General features: G+C 47.9%; 1 protein-coding gene across 1 annotated transcript; it reads right to left on the reverse strand.

Annotated features, from left to right (window-relative positions):
* Nucleotides 1-11,389: 11,389 nt before the first annotated feature.
* FAM167A (family with sequence similarity 167, member A) lies at nt 11,390-20,916 on the reverse strand. The gene is made up of 2 exons (XM_010017293.1): nt 20,539-20,916; nt 11,390-11,683 (listed from the first exon to the last, which is right to left on the reverse strand). The coding sequence occupies exons 1-2, from the start codon at nt 20,914-20,916 to the stop codon at nt 11,420-11,422; spliced, it is 642 nt and encodes a 213-aa protein (XP_010015595.1). The 3' UTR covers nt 11,390-11,419.
* Between the last annotated feature and the right edge of the window lie 1,762 nt (nt 20,917-22,678).

A 22,678-nucleotide genomic window follows, 5' to 3' on the forward strand; every position in this document is an offset into this window, starting at 1 on the left:
ATAAATTATAATCCCTTCACAACAGTACAGGGAGCCCTCAAAACCCCAGGCTCTGTGGCACGTGATTGCCTTTCTGAATGCTTGATGCCAGCTCTGACTCCTCATACTTCACTGCGAGCATCCTCACCTGTGCTGGCAAAGGCAGCTGCACTCTCAGGGAAGCCAGCATTGCATTTAGCTTTAGTGGAATGGCTTTCCTGATACTCTCAAACCCAGGGCTTAACAAAAAGCAATCACTTGGAGGAAGTGAGGTTTAGCAGAGATGTGACATCCTCTTCCTGGTACAGGTAGATGACAGCATCCTGGATGTCAAGGTGAGAAATGTACTTGTGAACATACGTAACCCTGTGACTTGGGGACAGATGAAATCTGAGGAGGGATGTTTTCATGTAGGGAGGAGTGTTAATGTCTGCACTGCAGGGGAACAGAATGGCTCTGGAGGTGTGTCTGGGGTCTGGACATGTCCTGCAGCTCACATGGGCACCTGAAAATCCCAGCCCCCCATCCGCTCCTGCAAGTCTCCCCTTCCCATCACTTGCACTGCAAACACAGTGTGATCCAGAGCACGCAGGCTGCTGGAGAGCACGGCCAGGTCTGACTGCAGCCAGGAGCTCAGAAGTGTGCTGTGGAGCAGGGACATCACCTCCTTATTTCCTTATATATCCTATACCTGCAAATTTGGCCCTTTAGCTTGGCACAGCCACTGGACAGATGGTCACAGAGGACAGCCCAGGTATGAAGGCAGCTCCTCCATGCACAAAACTCTCCTTTTTCCTCTGCTTCCAGGCGAGGAAAGTGACGATTAGCACAAAATCCATGGCAACCTGGCCGGCAGCTTTGGAGCCAGCTCCTCGCTCCCTCCCCTCTCCTCAGTGCCTTTGTCTGCTGCTGGCACATCCCTCAAGCCCTCATTTTTTGCTCTCCTCCTTGATTTCAGGGGGAGCAGCTTTGCTTTCCTCTTCCCCCCGGGCAGTGCTGGCCAGGGACGGAAAATGAAGGTTTTCCTATCCTGTAAAAGACTTACCTGCAGGAGACAGCTTTGCTCCTTTTCCCACTCCACCAGCATTCCAAAACCCACCAGCAGCATGCACAGGCACTTGCTGGGAACAAGCTGGCATGAGCAAGCGATACAAGTGCACATAAGCCAGCAAATCTCCTGGGGAACCTCTCTGAGAGAAGCTAAGCAAGGGCTTATGCTATCAAGATTCAAGGTTTGTTCTGGAGGTGGGTAAATAACCTTGACTGCCATCCCCCAGCTGGTCATTTCCACCTGCAAACAGCCCAATGGGAAAAAAATCAGGTTGTGACAGCACAAATCTTGACAGTAGCAACCTGGCAATTACAAATTAGGGTGCTCCCCATAGAAAAGACCCTACAATAACACACAGGTGTGGTCTTCTTTGAGGTTAAGGGTATTATTGCATCAGTGAAGCAGTGTGTTTTCCTCTCTGGCACCCACAGAAAGGAGCAGAAAGAGCCTGTACTCAGTTTGCTGTTTGTGAGCAGCCCTGCTAAAACAAGCCTGGAGTCAGTGACTTGCACACTTGTCTGCAACTGCAGCCTAGTGAGGAGAAACCAGGAGGAATGGGGAATTTGCCACCTTTCCAAGCAAAAACAGGCTGGAGTGAATCCCCCAAACCCCTCTCCGAAACCCCTCTTAGTGAGCCCACTCGAAATATGAAAACCATTTTGCCCTTTTTAAGAGCAGCCCTTGAATCCACCCATCCCCTTCACTTCTCAGACAGCTTTCCCCAGGGAAACAGCCTCCACCAGCATGTATGAAAACCCTGCAGGTACCTGGATGTCATGAATTGAATCTTTGCATCCCCAGAGGGGTGTTGGCATTGTGCTGTTGCCAGAGATTCCTGCAGTTCTCCTTGCCCCCTTCACAATCACCCTGGGAGACTGGAGTGAGCCCCCTGAGGAATCCTGGGTTGGCAAGAGCCCCCCCAAACCCTGGCCAAGCAGCCCAGCATCTTGCTGGCTGGTGCCAGTAAGCAATGGCAGATGTAACAGCAGAATCATCATCCCCTTTGCATCGCCTTGCTTGGAGGCCTCATGTTCCCGACCCCAAGAGCAGCATGGAAAAGGGGTGACTGGTTGCACTGTGCGTTGGGGCAGGGCATCTCTGGAGTGCTGCAGGAGGAGCTGAGACGCCTGGCACGATGCACTCCTCGTCTCGGTATGCAAGCGGTCCGGATGAAGCCGGTAACGCTGCTTCTGCTTAAAGATAACCATGTGCTTGCAGCCCGGGCTGGCTGGAACCCAGCGCCAGCACAAAGAGGGCTTTGTATGAGCAGGATGCACAAGGGGATGGGGCAGAGCTGCTCTCTGAGAGTGTTGGAGGCCCATAGACAAAACGAGTCCCCAGGGAGAAGCTAAAAGGGGACCTTTCTTCCTTTGTTTTTTGCAGAGGAGGAGGAGAGCTGGGCATCGCAATTAATAAGCCGCAGGTGATCAAACCCCTGCAGCCGCTGAGCATTGAAAGGGAAACAAAGCGGTGCAGCAGGGAGCGGGAAGGCAGGAGTAAACACTCCGCAGGGTACCACTGGGAAAGAAAGGAGAGCTAAGCTTGGAGGGGTGGGAGGCTGTGCATCTCGGATCCACTGGGATTGAATTCATCCACAGCCTTATTTCCTATGGGCCATAACACTGGCAGCCAGGCTTGACATGATAGACTCTCGCACCGGTTAGAGCAAGGGGAGAGGAAGGCAGCATGATATCAGGGGAAAAGCATGCCCCTGTGCTTTTACAGGACTTAAGGGCTTGGGCAGGCCCGGCTGTATGTCTGGCCAAGCTGAGGAAACACAGGCTGGTCTGGTGCTTGGGGAGAGTGCATCTGCAAATCCCACTTGGTGCAAGCACTGGCTGAAGCACTGCAGCTGAACCTAATGCAAGACCTTGGATTCAGGCTCTGTAACTACGTCTATACTAGAAAGTAAAACAGGTCAGGAACTACACTCTGTCCCCAAGAACCATACGGCGTGGTACAGATGATGCCATCCATGCGATGACATCCATACCATAGCTAAACATCCTTCCTCCCCCAGCAGGGCAGTTGTATCAGACTGCTGCTGGAGATGAGCCAGTGCTACCATCAGCTCTGAGGTGGTGTTTGGGAAAGGGCTGCTGGTACACTCCAGGGAGCACGGGGCTGATGCTATGGGGCTCATCCTTAGTTGTGCTTCTTTGCAAGATAGGCAGAGTGTGTAGCTCTACCAACAGCACAAGCTGGTGCTGAGGAGTTGTGGGCTCCTGCCCTTGTCATCTCCTTCCTAACCCTCTCATGTGTGCTGGCAGACGCATTTGTGCAGCCATATGCAGAGCTGCAGTGACGAACCCATGTACATTTTAACTAACGTGGCTAAACCATGCAGAAAAACTGAAGCATAAAGTCAACCCAGGGTACTTTGCCATGCTTGGGTCATGTTAGGGGAGACAAGGAAATAAGGGTGGAGAGTAGTAAGCAAGCAGGTAGGTTGGCACCTGGAAGAGATCCAGGCCAGTTCCAGCGAGAGCAGGACTGTCCCTGTTTCTAACCCAGTTTTCCAGGAAAGAAAAACTTGCACCGTCAGGGTCTATCATCCGCCTTTAACTACTACCCTTGCCTTCCTCTTGCTAGTTTTGAGATGTCCTTGATTGGTGCCTGTCCACATCCACCAATGTGCCTGACCTGCTGCTCATAAATATGGAAGAGCAGAGCGCAATGGTGCTCAGGGGCAGCAGCTTGATTTCTTGTAGCTGTGAGATGACTGGGCTCTGGAGATGTCATGTGAGATGACACGACTCTCCAGATAATGTATCTCTTCATCTGGAGAGAGGCTTGAGAAGACAAGCTGTAGACTGAGGAGTGGACCTCAGGAGAGTTGACTTCAGCTCATTTGGGGAACTGGGAGGTTGCTGTGAGAGGAGAAGGTGTCCAAGACAGCTGGCTGGTTTTTTTTTAAAGAGAACTTATTCAGAGCTTGGGAACAAACCCTGCTCATGAAAATCAGGAATTTCAGCACAAAGCCTGTTGGCTAATTAAGACACTTCTTAGTGAAAGGAGCTGTTCAAAGGGAGCATACAGGAAATGGAAATAAGGAGGGAAAATGAAAGAAGTGTGCAAATGCATAGCTGGGGTACTTAGGGATGAAAGCAGAAGGGCTAAAACCAGCTGGAGCAAAGACTGGTTGGACATGCTAAGAGTAACAAAAAGGGGGTTTGTAGGTATTTCAACAGCATACTTCAGGGAAAATGTGGGTTGATTGTTGGGTGGGGGGATAGCCTAAGAATGGGTCATTATGGAAAAGGTTGAATGACTTTTTTGCTGCAGTTTATATATGGTAGACTTGCTCCAAGCTTTTGTACATAGCAACAGCGTTTGGGAAGGAGAACAGCCAGCAGTGGGGAAAAGAAAAGGTGAAGAACTACTTAGTGAAATTAAATGTATTTACATCCATGAGACTGGCTGACATTTATTCTAGTGCTCTGATAGAGCTCCCTGATGTGATCGTGAGGCTGTTGCCTGTCATCTCCAAGAACCCCACAGTGTCCAGCCTCTGTCCATCCATCAGGTGTCTCTAAGCATTATACACATCTTAAGAAAGGGGAAAAGGAGGATGTGGAGAGCTATAAAGGACATCCTCACCCTGAGCCCTAGAAAGATCATGGAGCATGTCCTCTGGGGATTATTTTCTGGATAAATGAAGAGCAAGAAGACAGGGACCCAGGGACTCCAAGCTACAGGGCATGGTTCTGTGGAGGCTGGTGTACAAGATACTCTGCAGAAACAGATGTGAGACTTCAGGGTGAGAGAAAGCATACAGAGGAATCTGCTTTTCTTCTTCGGTGGTAATGATTTAAATTGATGCCAGGAAGAAGGCTTGCCTTTCAGGGGTACAAAGAAACCGCTTGGTGCTGAAGGTCTGGTACTAAATCCTTTTCCTCTCTGCAAGAAACCTGAAAAAAGTAAGAAACCACAAACAGTGGGAGCTTGCATGGTCCAGGGACCTTTCCTAAGTTGTAGTTTGGCTGTGGCCGCTCTGTTTCGTAGTTAATAATAAGGATGTGGCCAGATTTGTCACTTGGCCTTAGGTCAGAGAGTGGGTCCTGGTTGCTGGTGGAGATGTAGCTCTTGGTGTTCTCCTCCAAACAAGTGATTCTGTCTCTGGGTAGGAGGTTTGTATGGCATGAATCAAGAAAACTTTGTCTCCACAGCCAAGGCTTAAAAGTGCACTAGGGAACTGTCCATTTACAAGACTTACGAGTCATGAGTGAGTGCTGCTTTAAAAGAAAGGCTTATTGCACTCTGTCCTGACTGTGATCCTTCATGCAGTTGTTGCAACTCGGTGAACTGAACAGCACCAGGTCCCTCTTCTGTCCATGAGACCAAATGGTATGGCCCAGACATGTTCATATGGTTAAATCCTCATACCCCAAATCCTCATACCCCAAAAGCAGTAGCTGCATCTAGAATGTCCATTTGGGGCTTACATTAACTCCTGAGCCATGCCTGCTGGTTGCTTGGGTCAGTGCAGCTGGACTGGACCCACACCATGCCCGGAGCCATGCTGACAACTGAGCAAGCAGAGATAACCCTTGGGAAACCACATGCCAAAGCCAAAGCTTTCACTGGAATTGGCAGGATGGGAAGGGGGACAGGGCAGTCTAACAAGCTGCTGGTTTCACAGGAGGATTTAATAGCATTAAGAACTTAATCCCTCTGATTTGTTAGAAGCCTTGCAATTCCGACTTCCAATTTTAATTCACCTGCAGGACAGGCTTTCTTCCAAAAGCCCAGTCCCTGCAGCTTCCAGGGTGGCAAAGGACATGTTGAGCATGTCAAGGTGTTCACATCTGAAAGTCCAGAAGGTCCTTGGCTGTATCTCAGCCTGGACACGCACAGCATAGGGCATCCTGCATCTCATTTTCCATCTTATAATCAGAGGATAATTGTTTTAACTACCTTTCTGGGGTGGTAGGAAGGAGCTGACCTTTGCAGATCTCTGCAGAGCACTGTTAGCAGCATTCCTGCTTCCTATTGAGTTGCCTCCCTGGCTACCCAGGCTGCAAGCTAAAGCAGCTCGAGGAAACTCCTTCTGCCTCCCTGAGCAATCCCCATCCTAAAGAAATCCCTTGTAGCACATGGCATTTTTGGAGCAACTCTTTCCTACCCTTATTGTTCCCAGGGAGGAGAGACAATGATCTAAGAATGCAAAGCTGCTGAAACCCCTCCAGAAACTGCGATTTATGAGTAGCCTGTTCCAACTGGCAAAGGGAAATCATCAGTGGAACAAAAACATTGTGTAATAACCCTCCTCCTCCTGCTCCCCCTCCAAGAGGCAGGCAGGGAAGAGGGGCTGAGACAGACACCGAGTGAAGGGGCAGCAGTGAATCATTGGGAATCTTCCACCACCACCTCAGGGTTTGGGCACTGCAGACCTCTCACAGTGGCTGACATGGACTGTTTTGAAGCACATTGAGATGCTGAAGGCAGTGACCAGGTTGGTTTGGCTGCCCCAAGGATTGGACCACAGGGACTTTGCACCATTTGCCTTTTCAAGGATGGGGCAAGTCCAGATCTTGGCTGCTCTGAATGATGGGTGCATGGAGCAGGTCTCCTGGCCCTTTTTCATAAAATAGGTTGGAAATATGAGAGGTGAAAGCCTGAAATCATGAGTTTGCCCCAAATCTGATCACTGATTACCTTAAAATCCACATCCAACCATTGCAGGTTGGGACACAGCTTCACATGAGTGAGTGGTCATCCGAGGCTCAGGGCTGTTCCCCGCTTGGAGAGGGGAGGTAGGTGCTGGTGTTTGCAGCTCTACAGGTTTCTCAGGTAGCATAGAGACCAGTGAGGATTCCAGGAGCGGTTTGCACATCTTTCAGTGCTGCTCCTCCTTTGGGCTGCTGCTTGGCTCTTCTGGATGCTGGCTGGGTTATAAGCAATACCTGAGACATGATTTCACTCCAAGACTTTGGGATGCTTTGCTCCCTTGTATCTCCTCAGACACAGCACTTGGCTGTAAAATGTGCAGTGAGGGAAGCGAATCTGATTCTGGTTTTGGTGTTTAGCCTGCCACTTCCTCTTTGCAATCCTTTTTTATTCTCCGCCACCACCACCCCCTTCTGTCTTCCTGATCTAAAATAAAACCCACTAACAGACAGTGTCAGTCTGTGAAAAAAACCCACAAGGCGCTGGGAATACTCCAGCTGGGATTTTTTCCATACATATATATATATATGGAAATATACATGTATTTTAAATATATATAAAAAGAGGCCAAACCATGATAGTTTAAATACTGTGTAGCACAGGCAGTCTGAAAATTCTGCCTTTAAGTCCTTAAACATGTAATTCCCCAGCTTTCCTGCTGTAAGTGTGACGTGTCGGGGCATTTCTGCAATGATATCTCTATTGAACTTCATGAAGGGTTATATGGAGGCAACTGTGGGGGATGTCAAAATGCAAATCACTCCCTGATTATACGATAGCACTTCCCAGTGCCGAAAGAGTGAGAAATGAGACACTCTTCTAGGAACAATGACCCTTTTCACTGTTGCTGCAGTAGGGCTCTGACATTCGAGCGAGGTCTTGCCCATTAGTAGAAGGAGGCAGATCGTGCCTGGGAGAGGGGCCAGTTGACCCTAAGTTAAAATTTGTGAAATTGTTTTCTGCTTCCTCTTAATTGACCCAAAGGAAGTCAGAAATCAATCTGGGCCAATTCACATTCATCTGAATTCTTCATGCTGAATAATAGAGGCTTGGGTTAACTAAAACTTCAGGGATTTGGTCTAGCTGGATAAATGTCTGATACGCACTGAAAAAGAGGAAGTGGGAAAGTTTCATTAAGGCTGTTTAAGGGAAAATATTTTGACTGTTCATTACAAAACAAGACATGAACAAAAATAAGGTGTTAATGGTTTCAGTTTCAATTTAAAAGTTTTAGAACTGTTTTAAGTAAAAGCAAAATGTGACCAATTAAAATGCCAGACTGACTCCCGACATCCAAAATTTCCATTGAGCTTTTTGAGGCAAGAAATATCTGAAATTTGGTCTTCTAGGTAGCATGGAGAAATCTGTGGTCTTCCAGTGTAGCCATCTGAAATAACAATGCAGTTCATTATTCACATGGACTGGTCTCAAACATGGTCTTTAATTTCAGAGAGGAACATCTCTCATTGCCAGGTGGCTGTGGACAACCCTTGAATCAATGTCCAGCAGATCCATGCTTCAAATAGATGGATCAGCAGCCACTGGTACTCCAGATGGGGATACCATAGTCTTGATTCGTGGTCCCACACATGTGGCCACATTATAGGGTATTTTCAGGATGGACCCCAGAAGCATCAACCTTAATTGCCACCAGCCTTTCACTGCAGGCATTGCAGGAAAGGGGATGTGGCTGTAAGCCACTTGTACAAGGGCAGGCACTCAAGCGCATGAATCATCTCATTGCAGGCTGCTGAGACTGGGAAGCTCCTTTCTGTGAACTTTGTGGTGGGACCAGTGACCTGTATTCATGTTTCTCAAGGCCCACACAACCTTTGGATGGTTTGTTTGTTTTAAACAAAGTTCAGCAAAAATCAGACATACTTCTATTTATATTTTTCCCTAGCCTGATATATTTTTAAGTGCCTGGACCCACTTTTGACTCAGTGGCCAACTAAGAGAACAGCACCTCACGTAAAACAGTAGCTTTCTTGTCATTCTTTCCCATGCATTTTTGCCCAAATACATAATAAATGCTTCCACCTTAATTTCTCCCTATCATCTCCTCCAGACTGCAAATACTAGATAGAAGAACTTGACCGGAAACCTTGCACATGTGTAAGCCTTGAGCACACCTGATTTGTGCTTCCCTGACCACTCTCCAGGCAGAGCTGGGGCCACTGAACACAGTGAGAGACAAGAGGCAGAAATCAGTACAGACATAATTTTATAATTAAAAAATTGTGCATTTGGACAAACAGCTGGCAGATATAACCACCCCTCATCCCACTCAATGCAGAAAATACATGTCTGGAACCCAGACGTCTGATATTTCTAATGCCACGTATAATGACCTTCTAAGACTGTGCTTGTACTAACCTCCTGTATTCAACTACCTGACAAGTGCCCAAAGGCAGGCCCACCCTATAGTTGACTCTAACTGATCCTAGAGAGAACTAGTGTCCCTCTTCCAAGGCATTATTTTCACTGAAGAGTTGTCATTGCTGTCTTTTAAGCAAAAATGCCTCTGAAAATCAACGTGGGACATAAACTGATTTTTTTTCATTTAAAAAGTAATCAAAGAAGAATTTTAATGAGATTTTCTTTTTCAAGATGTCCATGGAGAAATAAGGCTATTTCTCTACTACTGTAAACACAACAACATTGTGGCTGTTTATCTTGTCCAGAGGCCAACTGACACTTTGGCCATAACCCTATTAAACCTTTGCTACCTGGGCAGCACAAGATTCAGCACCCAGGCATGGCACTAATTAACTTACTGGTATAGGCAGAGCTGCTGTGTCCCAAATACCTCCTTCCTTAGAAATGATACTCAGTAAGCTTTGGAGTGGAAGGGGAGGCATCACTACATGGTTACATACTATGGGAGACAGAGGACTGAACTCAGCACCAGAGTCCTCTGTCAGTTCCCCAGCCCCATGTGGCTATGAACTCCTTCATGATGTTAATGTGTTCCTCCTGTGGAGTCAGACAAATTATTTGTCTTCTCTGCATCGACCTAAGCTCCTTGTGAAAATCCCAAGTCTTGATGCTTTATTGATCTTCCCAGGCACAGCAGAGTCTCATCAGATTCTGGTTCATATCACATTTGGGAACAAAGACATGGGTCCACCACTCAGCCTTCTGAGAGAGGTGTCCTGTGGGCTCACATGCACACACACAAGAACTTAGGCACACACACAGCTTACAGACACAGTCCTGTACAGGCACATCAACACAGCCACACAGTCTTCCTCTCAGTGCTGGCTTGCATCTCCTGCTCATCCCCACGCCTGGGGCTGCGTGGACACAGTCACGTTCACTCAGCCGCAGAGCTCTCTGCTCGGGCACGTGGAGGGGAGCAGAGCCGGGCTGGGGCGATGGGTTGAGAGATTGTACCACTCTGACACGGTCAGGAGTGGTGCTGGCACAGGAGGAAGAGCCTAGAGGCACCCAGGCTTGGTCTAGACAGACTGCTTTGGGTGCCAGGTGCCCCAGGATTGCCATGGCTAGACCTCTTGAGTCCCTGCCCTTGCTGGGCTGCACCACGGGTGTCTCTGCCCTCTGTGCCAGGCACAGGCAGGTGTGCAGCTGTGTGCACAAAAGGCAAAAATCTTTATCATCCATCTGACATACTGCCAAGCAGGGAGGAATCCCGGGGGTTTGCTGCAGGTCCAAAGCTCATCGCAGCAATATTTCTCCCTTTAATTTTATAGTCACACTCATGTTCATCACAGAAAAGTCCCTTTTCTCCTCTTCTCTTCTGATGGATGTGTGTTGCTACAGAATATCCAGGATTTGCTGGTGCTGCTGTTGGGGTAATGTCAGCCTGGGGTGATTTCTCTCATATGAGATGTCTTGGGTGTAAGCTACCTCCTTTGCCTTACTGCAGGGGTAACCACACGGTGTCTTGTGGCCACTGCTGACAAGAAGATCATAATCACATATTGCTCTGGGTATAACTTCTACAGCACACAAATGACTTCTGGCTGGCTGGAGTCTCTGTATAAACGTGTCCATGATCTGCCCATAATCTATACCACAGGCAAAATGAAGCTAGAGTACACTGGACTCAATGGACTAAGTCAATAAACATATCTTCTCACCACTTCTTGGGGCTGCATGCCATTTTACCTATTGTCCCTTCCCTGCTGGAGAGGGCTCCTTTCCACTGGCAATAAGCTTCCCACCTGAAATAGCCTCACAGACCCTGTGCTTGGGCCAGCAGAGGCTGAGGATTGTTGCCTAAGGTGACATTCATGGAGGAGAGTGACTTAGTTTCTGAAGAAGCAGCTCTAGCCTGGGGGAAGGTAAAAGGAAAGGCAAAAGAGATTTTGCTTTGCTTTGTGGCTGATCTTTGATTCCCTCCTTTGATTTTTGGCTACAACCAACCACACTGGAGCTGCATCATCTTTTAGTTACTGTTGGGGGAAGAGAAGGAGAACGGACTTTGCAAAGGAGCAGGATAAATGCACACGTTGGGTTCAGATGCTCTCCACGCTTTCTTCATGCAGGTTCTGTCTTCTCAATGAGCATCTCTGGGCCATCCCAGCGTGCAGCTCCACTGCTCTACCCTGCCACCAAGACCAGCTGTGGGTACCCTGTTTTCTCCTGTTCCCTCTGTTCCTCTTTGGCCTCTTTTCACCCAGCTGTCAGGCAGAGAGAGCCCTGGCCCTGCCCAGCCCTCTCTTTCTCCCCCATCCTTCCCTCTTCTTCCCCCCTTCAGCACAGCGAGAAGCGCCGGGAGTTGATGTTCATCTTGGTGACCCCGATGAGCTTGAGCGGCGTGGAGAGGCTGAAGGAGCTCACGAGGGGGAAGTCACAGAAGAGGTCGGCGAGCTCGTCCCTCTCCTCTAGCTCGTACGTGGCATCGTTGAGCATGCGCTGGTGGAGGTGGCAGGTCTGCTCGATCTTCAGCTTGTTGATGTCGCTGCGGAGGCGCATGAGCTGCCTCGCCAGCTGCTGGTCCTGCAGGCGCATTTCTGCCTGGAACACAAGACGGAGGGTGGGGAGGGAAGAGGCTGTTGGCAAGGGCACAGCAAATTTGGTTATCATGATATCATGACACCAGGTCCCTGACAGCGGCTGCACTAAATAACTGGAAATGAAACTCATCGGGAGAAGCTACACCACTGGAAAGAACTGGGAGAGAGAGAAGCATCTTCCAAGCCAGCAATGCATCCCAGTCAAATACCGGACCAGGATGGTGAATTTTTACCTTTCAGGAAGTCTGCGCCTGCTCAAGACTTCAGGAATACCAGGAAACTGGAATTAAAGCCAGCAATGCCAAGACTGCTGGCTTGGGTATCCATCAGAGCAGGCTTTAGAGCTTCCATCTCAACCTTAAGCAAAGCCAAAATTAATTTTGCTCATAAGGGAGCAGCCACAGCAAGAAGGAGCAATTAGAGGTGGAAAGGACCAATTAAAAGAACCCCAGAGAACTGATCCCCAAATACTTGGCCTGGGTTTCCAGCCTGCATAAACCAGAGCTGGTTCATGACAGCTGGGAACAGAGGCCTCCATGTCCCCCATGGCTTATCTCACTGTTGTGAAGTAGCTCTAGGGATGGGACCTCCATTCCACACAGGAGAGAGAACAACTATCCTGTAGGCTAATGAGCTCAGTGTTCTGGAAGGTTTTTACCTCCCTTGGCACCCACCTTTGGAAGGTGGAAGATTCAGAAGTGATGAAAGTAAAGAGCTTTTTTTTTTTTTTAATTCCAACTTACAATAGAGCAGAAATTTTATGACCACAGGATATTGGGGGTGGTGAAGAACAGAGGTGAATGCTTGGTGCAAGAATCAGCCTTCGTCTGGGGAACAGAAGCAGACAGAGCTAGAACAACAGATGCAAAAGGACAATCCCCAATTCTCACCCCACATCCCTCCTCACAGAAAAGCACAAAGCACAAAAGCTGCAAAGCAAAGAAGGTGGTGGGAGAGAGGCCGAACAGCTCTGAGCAAACCTTGTGGCTTAAATCTCTCTGTAACTGCTGGAAATGAGGAGGGAAAAAGCCTGGAATACAGTCCTACATCTTCCCTGATGTGATATCCTACGTCTTTCCCTGGTGTTGCCTCCATCACAGGACATGAACTGGCACTGGAAGAAGCCTCTTGGCTTCTATTTTAGGTTTGGGTTTTTTTTCCTCCCAGTGGCTTCCTGGGTAAGTCCTGTCCTCGCTGACTTCTCAGTGCACAAGATGACGCCCTGAGCTCATCAGTTGCACAGTGGAGCTGCCCTAACTCCATATCCAATATTTACCTCACTCCTTTGACTTGCATTACTGATTTCTCACCAACCTGTGGTTTGAAAGAGAAGCTCAGGAACAGATCCAGACTACATCAATATTAACATATTAATATTAATATATTTAATATATTATACATTATATATTATTTGATTATGTATTGTATGTTATTTAATATATTAATATATTAAATAGTACATTGCATCAAAGTCTTCCTCTCTACTCAATTGTGAGCAAGGTCCTGGCATCCTTTGAGCTGAGGTCAGCTCTCACAGTCCCAAGCAATTCCACACTGGCACTCTTCAGGAGTTAATACAGATGGATTCATCCTCAGCAGGCTTTTGGGATACAGCCCCCTTGTCTGGATTTTAACAGTGTGGATTCAAGTACAGATGTAGCTCTAGGGGTAGGGGGTAAATTTATTCCTGATCTGGTGACTCATACATAAAGCTGCAAGAAGGGAAGGGAGGAGGGAAAATTCCCCTTGAGAGGCTCCACAAGTGGCCCTATTTCTACGTAAGACTTTTCTGATGCCTGACGCATGGGCTGCTACAACAAGGATGTGAACCAGAGCAACGTCAGGGTTGCTCTAACTTGTGGCATAATCCCTCCTCCTCCAGGCAATGCCTCCAAAGACATTTGGATCACCCCTTGCAGCATTTCCAGTCTCACAGCGAGGTGAAGCAGTCACCTTAGGAGGCTGAAGAGCTTGGAGGAAAGCCTGGCTCTGCTCCAGCTGTTTTCTGCAGCTGTCAGAAAGCCCCTTAAAACGCTGTACTTGGAGCCTAACCTCAGAGCTGACGTGAGCATCGTGAAAATTAATCCAAGCCAAGCGAGGCTTTTCTCAATCCTGGACCATGGAAACATCCTGTAGGACCTTGCGCAGAGCTCTCAGGCAGTGACTGGAGTCCAGCTCAGTTGCTTGGAGAGGATAGGGTCACCTTTTTACCAGTTCCTGAGTGAATCTCTTTCTTTCCCTTGGGAAGTCTCAAATTGTTGGCAGGGTTGTGCCTATTTACCTTCCTAATAAAACCCACTATTTCCTTGCAAACCTCTTAGCCCATGCCTCCAGCAGAGCAATGCCACTGGGCAGGTTTTTCTCCCACCTCAGCGGCAATGAAAAAAACTCCTTATTTTGTTGATACCTTTCCCTGTTTCACAACCAGTGCTGTGCTGTGAGATTTTATCAGGAAGGCGATCGTGGGCATTATTGAACTGACCCTTGGCCATTCTTTCTTGTCAGTTTATCAAGCTATATAAGAAATGTCAACAAATTCTTTCAAGAATGTGGGATTAAAAAAGCCACCACTGCCACAAAGGGTTTAAAAATTAATTACGAGGCCATTGTGGAGAGGGATGTGAGTTGGTGGTTGCTATTTTTCCCATGCGAGCTAGCTTTCCTCTTTTTGACCAGTTCTTGCTTGCCCTGTCTTTCAATGAAGCTGTTTTGATTTCATGCAAGCTGGAAGATAAAACCCCTTCAGTGCATGTCTTTTGGGTGCTCCATCTCCACTCACCCTTCCTTCCCTCCATCAGACTTACTGACACTGATGTCTACCAAGCCAGCCACATGGCCTTCTGGTCTACCTGTAGGATGGGGACAACATGGTACAGAGCAAAGCCACCACCCATCTACGCTGATCACCTAGGCTGTGACACTGTCTCGGATATAACCGTTTGTGGGACTGAACAGGGAAGCAAGGGTGACCTGTCAGATGTGCACTATCAGTCTCTCACTCTTCCCACTCATCACTGGGGCTTGGCTTGAGATGCAAATACCCTGTCCTCCCTCCATGGACCTGTCCCATTGAATCCTGCTTTGTTCAAAACCACCCAGAATATTAGCATAATTTGGGTCAGAATCCAGAAATCTTCATTTTCCTTCCCTTTCCCAGAGGCTCCTCAAGAGCACTAGAAACATCCAATCTGTCCCACACTGAGGAGCCAGCCACCGCTAGAAATTATGAATGATCATTTTTTGGAAGGAGCACTGTCAGGTCAGCAGCGCTCCACAAAGCTTCCTGAAAAGAAATAATGAGATTACAGGGCCCGCATCACAGGGAGCCATGGAGTTTTCAGTTTACACAGTTCATCTACAGGGCCAGTCATCACAAAGTAACTCAGTGAACCAGTTAATGTGTGTAGGATGACAGCATGATCCCACACACTCTGCGTCATGTCCTGAGGAAACCCACAGGGAGCACCCAGCAGAAGCCATGCATTTTGCTTCCTTCAAGTCACACATGTCAAGTGAGGGAAGAGCTTGTCTTGCTCTTCCAACCATCAAGAGGGTATGTCTTGCTCACATCAACCACTTTTTAGTCCAGGCAAAGAGCTGCCTTTCATCTGCATGGTTGGAGATAACAGCACAGTTCCTTCTATTTATTTTCCTTCTAATATTTAGACTAGATCTCAGGCAGAAGTTCTTCCCTGTGAGGGTGGTGAGTCCCTGGCACAGGTTGCCCAGAGAAGCTGTGGCTGCCCCATCCCTGGCAGTGTTCAAGGCCAGGTTGGACAGGGCTTGGAGCAACCTCATCTAGTGGAAGATGTCCCGGCCCATGACAGCAGGTTGGAACCAGGTCCCTTCTGACCCAAACTATTCTCTGATTCTGTGAATTTAACAGTAGAGCTGACCTTGCTCTGATCCTTTCGTTACTTTAAATACAAACACAGACAAATCCCTCATGGATCTGCTATGTAACAGAGGACTCCCAATACAGGCCAGTCCCCATCACCATATCCATTCCCTAAAGTCCTTCTCCTCCTCTCCACCTCCCAACAACCACAAAGCAATCTGCAGTGAGGCTCATGTCAGAGCTGTCTTGGTGCTGCATCATTAAGTTAATTTAAGTACTTATTCAGCCAATATCAGTATCGCAAAAGGAGATAATAGTGGTTAGTACTTAATATTAAATGTCTGATGAACAAGGCATGGGTGTTCTATGTTTTCCCAGGAGAACGCATCAGGCATTTGTGTCCCTTTTCAAGAGTCTTCCCTGCATTCTGGCTCACACACCTCAGATTTCAATGCCAAACGCTGGTGAATTTGAGATGGAAAAAGTATTTTCCTTGTGGGACAAAGAAACAACTGTTCCAAGATACCCCAATTCACAGCTTTGTTCTTTAACCACATTTAAGAGGAAGAGGACTTTAAGGGCTTAATTTTAGAACTCGTAAAACCTGTCAAATTTCAAGAACAAAGAGAAAAGTACAATCCGACCACTCTGATCCTTGGGTCTGTCACCATACCCTGGCTGGTGACGGCTCTGCTTTCAGCACTGACAAAGAGCAGCCACACTTGACAGTGGAAAGGCAAACGCAAGGGTGAAGAAGAGGCAGGAGGAGTTGGGGAGGGAAGTAAGCACATGCTGAGTGCTGCAATTTGCTTCTACACCTACACAGAGCCTCTCGGCGCAAAAACAAGAGCAGGAATTTGCATGGCTGAATAAATCAGCTTCTCAGGGCCAGATTCTCAGCAGATCCCATCTGACACGGCTGGCTGGAGCTCAGTGGGCATATGTCAGTCTTATAAACCAGGGCCAGCACTCGACGTGCAGAATCAGGTCCTGGGACAGGTCATGTGGGGTGAAAGACCAAGAACAGCAGATGCACAGTAAGACCTTGGGTTTGTCCTTCATTTCTGAACGTGAGGAGCCTCAACCTGCCTGAAGCTGAAGTAGAGCAGACCCTGGAGACACGGAGGTGAATTCCTTGCAGCACAGAATCATGGAATTATAGAACACCAGGTTGGAAGCGACCTCAAGGGCCATCTGGTCCAACCCTTCTAGGCAAAGCATGACCTGGACTAGATGATGCCTTTTGCATGGAATGGGAGTAATGCTTCAGATTTAACAGGTAACTTTAATTTTAAAGCTAATAACTCCTGGACTATTAATTCACCACACAACTAACCCATGCCATAGCCTGTTCTATACCGCCCTGGCCAGGGGAAGTATGGGCATACACATACTACTGAATTCACTTTGCCACCAGTAGAGGTTTTGGCTGGGATAGAGTTAATTCCAAAATTGGGTGGTCCTGTACAAATTGCCTGTTGGGAACAGTCCCCTGCATGTGCAAACTCCTGAAGCTCTAACTGTTTGGCATGGTGCTACCTGGTACAAGCCAAAACCACGCTGGGGCCATGCTGTTGAAATAACCCAGCCTAAACATGCTGGTAGCTGCGACAAGGGTTGCACAGTGCAGGTGATGGAGCTGCACACCCCGTATTGCTGCATTTCATTCAGTAAGGGCACAGGCTGGTGTACTTCTTTCTTTGATAGAAATCTCTACATTCACCAGCTTTTGCCATTTCATTGGATAGATGAATCCTACATATGTTAAATTGACTTCTCATGAAGGACTGTGTAGAGTGGGGGAGAATTCACCCTGCAGCAGAGGACAGCATGGTAGAGGCAGATTTCAGCTCAATTATGACTACTGGATAATTTAGGATGATCTTCAGGAAGCCTCGCAGGATATTCAACACTTGCTTGGGTTGTGTGGTGGTCCCAGGTCTGTGGTCTCCTATGTTAAATCAGACCAGAACGACTGATTGATTGCCAGCTTGGGGTGACCTTACCCAAGGTGTAGGGTGGTGGTGTCCTGCCTGGCTGCCCCAAGCAGGGTGCTGCCTGAGGGATGCTGCCCTTTCTTGCCTTGGCTCCTGCCTTCAATAAATGTATACACTTAGACATAACCATACCCTGCTGGAAAGCCTTCCTGATTGCTTTACAATCACAACACATGGATAAACAAGGGGAGAAAAAAGGGATGTGTGGAAGCTTGTTCGCTTATTTGAAAAGAAACTGGGTTTCACCCTTGAAATGTAATGTGAAATGCATCTTTCTGTTCCAGCATCCTGTGATGCGCTGGCCTCACTGTGTTCTTACTGTTCGCTGGCAGGTCTTACCCAACAATAGTGCCTCCAACATAGCAATTTAGCTGTGTGGTCAGTCAAATACATCCTCTCTTTTTTGGGCAAATTGTTCTAAATTACATGAGTCACGTCCAGATCCAGAAAAGACTGGTATAATTATGAGGCAGGAAAATAGAAAGTGATGAACAATTAGGGTTTGCTTCACCCTTTTTCTTCTTTAATTTAAACTTTCAGTTTTTGTGAGACAGTGGTTTATATACCACACCCCAGTCAAAAGGGTAGAATCAGCCTCTGAGACAATAGAATCATAGAATCATAGAATACTTCCATCATGGACAGAAGCTGAAAGAACAAATCTTTTCAAATCCAGGGCTCTGAGAAGGAAAATCTGCTTCTTACTGTCTTTGGGCATCTTGAGATCTGGGGTTTACATCAAGTGCACTGTGAATTTAAGATTGCATCACAGATGCAAGTACGGACTCAGATCTGGAGCTGAGATTCTCTAGAGTGCTGAGTGATTTTAGGAGATCAACTCAAAACTCTTCCTAATGGTTCTGGATTCCTGAAAGCACTGCAGCCCCTTCTGAAAGCCATGGTCCTGAGAAATAGCTCAAATACCACAACTGTGACATCCTGAACCACCTCTGTAAATAACTTCCAGAGATCTATCTAGCTGGATGAATACAGTAAGAGCACCAAAAAGCAGAAAATACTATTATCTGAAGCAAAAGTTGCCAAATTATTATTCATTGTTGTGCACAAGTTTTCCTTGAAGACTTTCGGTGCTTACCAGAAGCAAAACGTGCACAGGAACATTTTCACAAGTGCATCTGAACCATGAGTGATGTCCCAGACCCTGGGGATGCTGCTGCAAATGATGCCACTGTCAATAGTTGCAAATGCTGGTGGGACTTGTAGGGAAGCCACCAGAAACAAAGCCAAGTGACATAGAATCATAGAATATTTTGGGTTGGAAGGGACTTTAAAGCTCATATAGTTCCAACCCCCTGCCACGGGCAGGGACACCTTCCACCAGAGCAGGTTGCTCCAAGCCCCGGTGTCCAACCTGGCCTTGACACTGCCAGGGATGGGGCAGCCACAGCTTCTCTGGGCATAGAATCATAGAATAGTTAGGGTTGGAAAGGACCTTAAGATCATCTAGTTCCAACCCCCCTGCCATGAGGGCACCTTGCACTAAACCATGTTGCCCAAGCCTCTGTCCAGCCTGGCCTTAAATGCCTCCAGGGTTGGAGCATTCACAGCTTCCTTGGGCAACCCATTCCAGTGCCTCACCACCCTCACTGTGAAGAACTTCTTCCTTATATCTAACCTAAAGTTCCCCTGTTTAAGTTTAAACCCATTACCCCTTGTCCTACCACTAGAGTCCCTAATGAAGAGGCATGAGTATTTTCCAGTCATGTGGGTCAAATAATAAGGACTTTTCATTTCAGTGAGGAGAAGGGAAAGATCACTGGGAAGTGTGGTCCTGGTGTCTGCTTGCTCCTACACTGGAAGATCACTGAGGCCCATTCTCCAGTCCTAAAAGTAGCTGCCCTGATCCAGTCCTGTCCATCCTATTGACCTCCTGTGCCCTCCAGAGAAGATGTGCTGCATCCACACTTCCTCCTGAGAATGATCCCCATGCTGTGTTGACTCCTGAGCTGGATTGGAAGCTGCTTGGGTCAGCACTTGTTGGCCCAGGCCAGATTTGTGCCAAAGAAAGCAACACAACATATAGAAGATGAATTCCAGCACCCATGTCCTGGCTCTGTGCGTTTTCCTAGCGCAAGTGCAGCATTTTTATCTTTTCTTCCTCTTTGTGAAACTACCAGTTCATAATTACCAGAAATAAACATATGTGTAAGGCAAGACCCAAGGCTGGAATGGGAGGATGACAGAAAGGTGGACCAGCTTCTAATGAAGAAGGAACCAAGAAATCATGAACCCGTAAGAGGTGGGTGAGGAGGAGTCTAAGATAAGGTTCTGGCATCATGCATACAGCAGAAAAAGGAATATTAGTTGTTAGGTATTACATGATCAGCATGAGGGGATGCCACAACAGTTTGGAAAAAAAGGAAGCACTTGGTCTCACCATGCAGCAATTACCTGGGGGAAGCAGAACACAGAGTGTTGTGAGTTAAATAAAGAAAAAAGGGGGAATTAGGCAAACACTGAGGTCAGATTCACTAATGATTGTTAAACACAGTGGTCAGCATACAGGCTCGCACTGAGGGAGTTCCTAAACCACCAACAGCCACAAGCTGCAAGAGCAGATCCAGGGGATGGATCTAGTCATGCTTCCCTCGTACAGCTGTGAAGAAGCACTTAACGTGATACCTACTGGAGAAGTGCTATTACACCAGCAGTGCCCATGTATTCATGCTGTGTTCATACCTGTTGCATTCACCTGAGTGTTGACAGGTAATTAGAGAAGGGGATGGGGAAAACTGCTAACATGTCCTAACCAGTACAAGCAACCATATCTCCCAGGGATGCTGAGACTGGCCCAGCTCCTTCTCGGAGGTAATGGATGCTCTGGCACTCATCTTTTCCCTTCCCTGGGCTGCTCCTGCCAGCCACAGAAAATGCAATGATTGATTGTTGCTTTTTCACCTGGGGCTGAAGGCAGGTAGGAACAAGGAGTCACTTGTTTCCTCATTCTTTTTTCCCCTCTTGATTAAGTCTGCGATCTAACAGGGGCAGGAAACCACTTACCAGTTCCTTCCTGAGCCACGTCAAAGCTTCATCGATGCTCTCAAAGCCACCTATTCTCCCTGAGGTAAGAGTCACCTTGTCCTGGGCAGGGGTCCCATTGAGGTGCAGCTGCACCTTCCTCAAGGGGACAGTCTCTCCCATGGCCTTTTTGGCCTCAGTCGTCTCCTCTTCCTCCTCTCCCGCTGGCTGAGGACTCTTCCATGCCTGCTCCTCCAGCTTTGCCTTCCACTCCAAGTAGGAAGGGCGCCTGGTTTCCAGTCTCAGCTTCTCTGTCAGCGCCTTGAGGGTCCTCAGGTGGTCATCAGGAGGAGCAGCACCTCCAGAGCCAGAATCCATACTGTCCAGCATCTCTTCTATTTGGATTTTGGGTAGAGACATCCTCTCTGGGAGTCAAAAGTCATAGAGGGGGTGCTGCAAAGAATGAGGGATGGGAAACCTTCAGGGTTTGACCAGGTATCACAGTGTGTCAAACACAGCTCCTCAGTGGACAGCCAGAGCAGTGGTAGCTCCCACTCAAGCACCACGTTGGCCTTGGACGAACACCTAGAAGAAAAGCAGAGGGTTGGTTTCCAGTTGGAGAGGGAAAAGAGAGTGAGGAAAGAGAGACAGGAGGGACTGAGGGCTTTGGGAGAGGCATGGTGCCAAGGAGCTCCTGGGGAGTGTTACCTCACCTCACTATCTGAATGCTTTTGCAGCAGGAACAGACAGGCTCTGGCTTTTAGGGAAGCGCTGGTTACCTACATCTCCAATCTTAACTTGGGGGGCCATGGAAGGGTTGCCAGAGAGGCCAGGACACATTCACACAACCAACCATCTTCAGAAGACAGCAATGGCTGCTGCTGGGTGTTGGGATGCCTGTGCACACTATTTTGCTGATTTCCTGGCTGGCAAACCTGCATCTTTCTATTTGGGCAAAACAGGGCCAGATGAAGTTGGATTGAGTCCAGAGGAGACCAAGAAGATGCTCCAAGGGCTGGACCACCTCTGCTATGGAGACAAGCTGAGAGAGCTGGGCTTGTTCAATCTGGAGAAGAGAAGGCTCCAGGGAGACCTTTGACCTTCCAATACCTAAAAGGGCTCTCACATTTTACAAATTTTTTTTTAGGCCTAGGTTTGCTAAAGATGCCAAACTACAGCAGAAAGATTCAGCTCCCTCCTGTCCATCAGGATCAGGGCAGGATCATGGTCCCAGCCAAGTATGGGAGCAACTGGTCTGGGTTCCAATGCTTGTGCTCAGGGAGACTTGAACTTGTGGTTTCCATCACTGGCCACGTCCTGTCTGCCCACTGGGAATGGTCACAGTGGTCGCCACCCCCCTGGTAGAGGAGTCAGGAGCTTCCTCACCGCTTCTCCTCCTACTACCATGTGTGGACTCATGGAAGCTGTGCCCAAAGCTGGTCTACCGAACTGCGGACCTGCAGCGACAGAGGACTCAACAGCTCCGCAAGAGAAAGAAACAGCTCATGTTGTTTCTGCATTCATTTGAGGGTAGGATCAGATAAGAGACTTTCTCAAGGTCATATGCTCCTCTATGGTTGAGTTAGGAATAGATCCGTAGCTCTCGTGTACACATCAAACACAAAACAAAATAACTCTTTGCCTGCCTGGTAACATGCCCAGAACGACCAGCCAGGACATACGCAGCTTTCTAGCTGGATGCACTGAACCACGGTACCATGAGTTATTCAGACATTGTTCTCCCTGTTATTTGCACCCACGACGACGCGTGTAACTCTGAAATCCAGACGATAATTATGCCTCTCCAACCTTTTCAGTAAGAAGATTCAATTTAAAACAAACACCAACAGAGAGCAAGATTTAACCCACAGTTGTGAGCAGGCACATGAGCTGAGCGAGGAGTTGATAATATACACACAGACAGTCTGGGGGTGGAGAATTAGTCATGTTGCGGTCTTGTTCCTGCTCTTATTTATGTTAATGAGAGTTGTACGGTGAGTGGGAGCAAACACAGATACTATATCAGGTTGAAGCCAACAGCTGTCATGTCTGTAGCAGCAACAGTTTTCCTTCTTCTGTTGGGAAACAGATTGTATTGGAGGGGAGAGCAGAGGGATGCCCTGTAGGAGAGCCAGGCCCTGCACCAGCTCTTGCATGGATGCTCTGCAGTGCTGAGGGCATG

Source organism: Nestor notabilis, unplaced genomic scaffold (assembly GCF_000696875.1).
Source record: "Nestor notabilis isolate BGI_N333 unplaced genomic scaffold, ASM69687v1 scaffold7640, whole genome shotgun sequence".
NCBI classification, from domain to species: Eukaryota; Metazoa; Chordata; class Aves; order Psittaciformes; family Psittacidae; genus Nestor; species Nestor notabilis.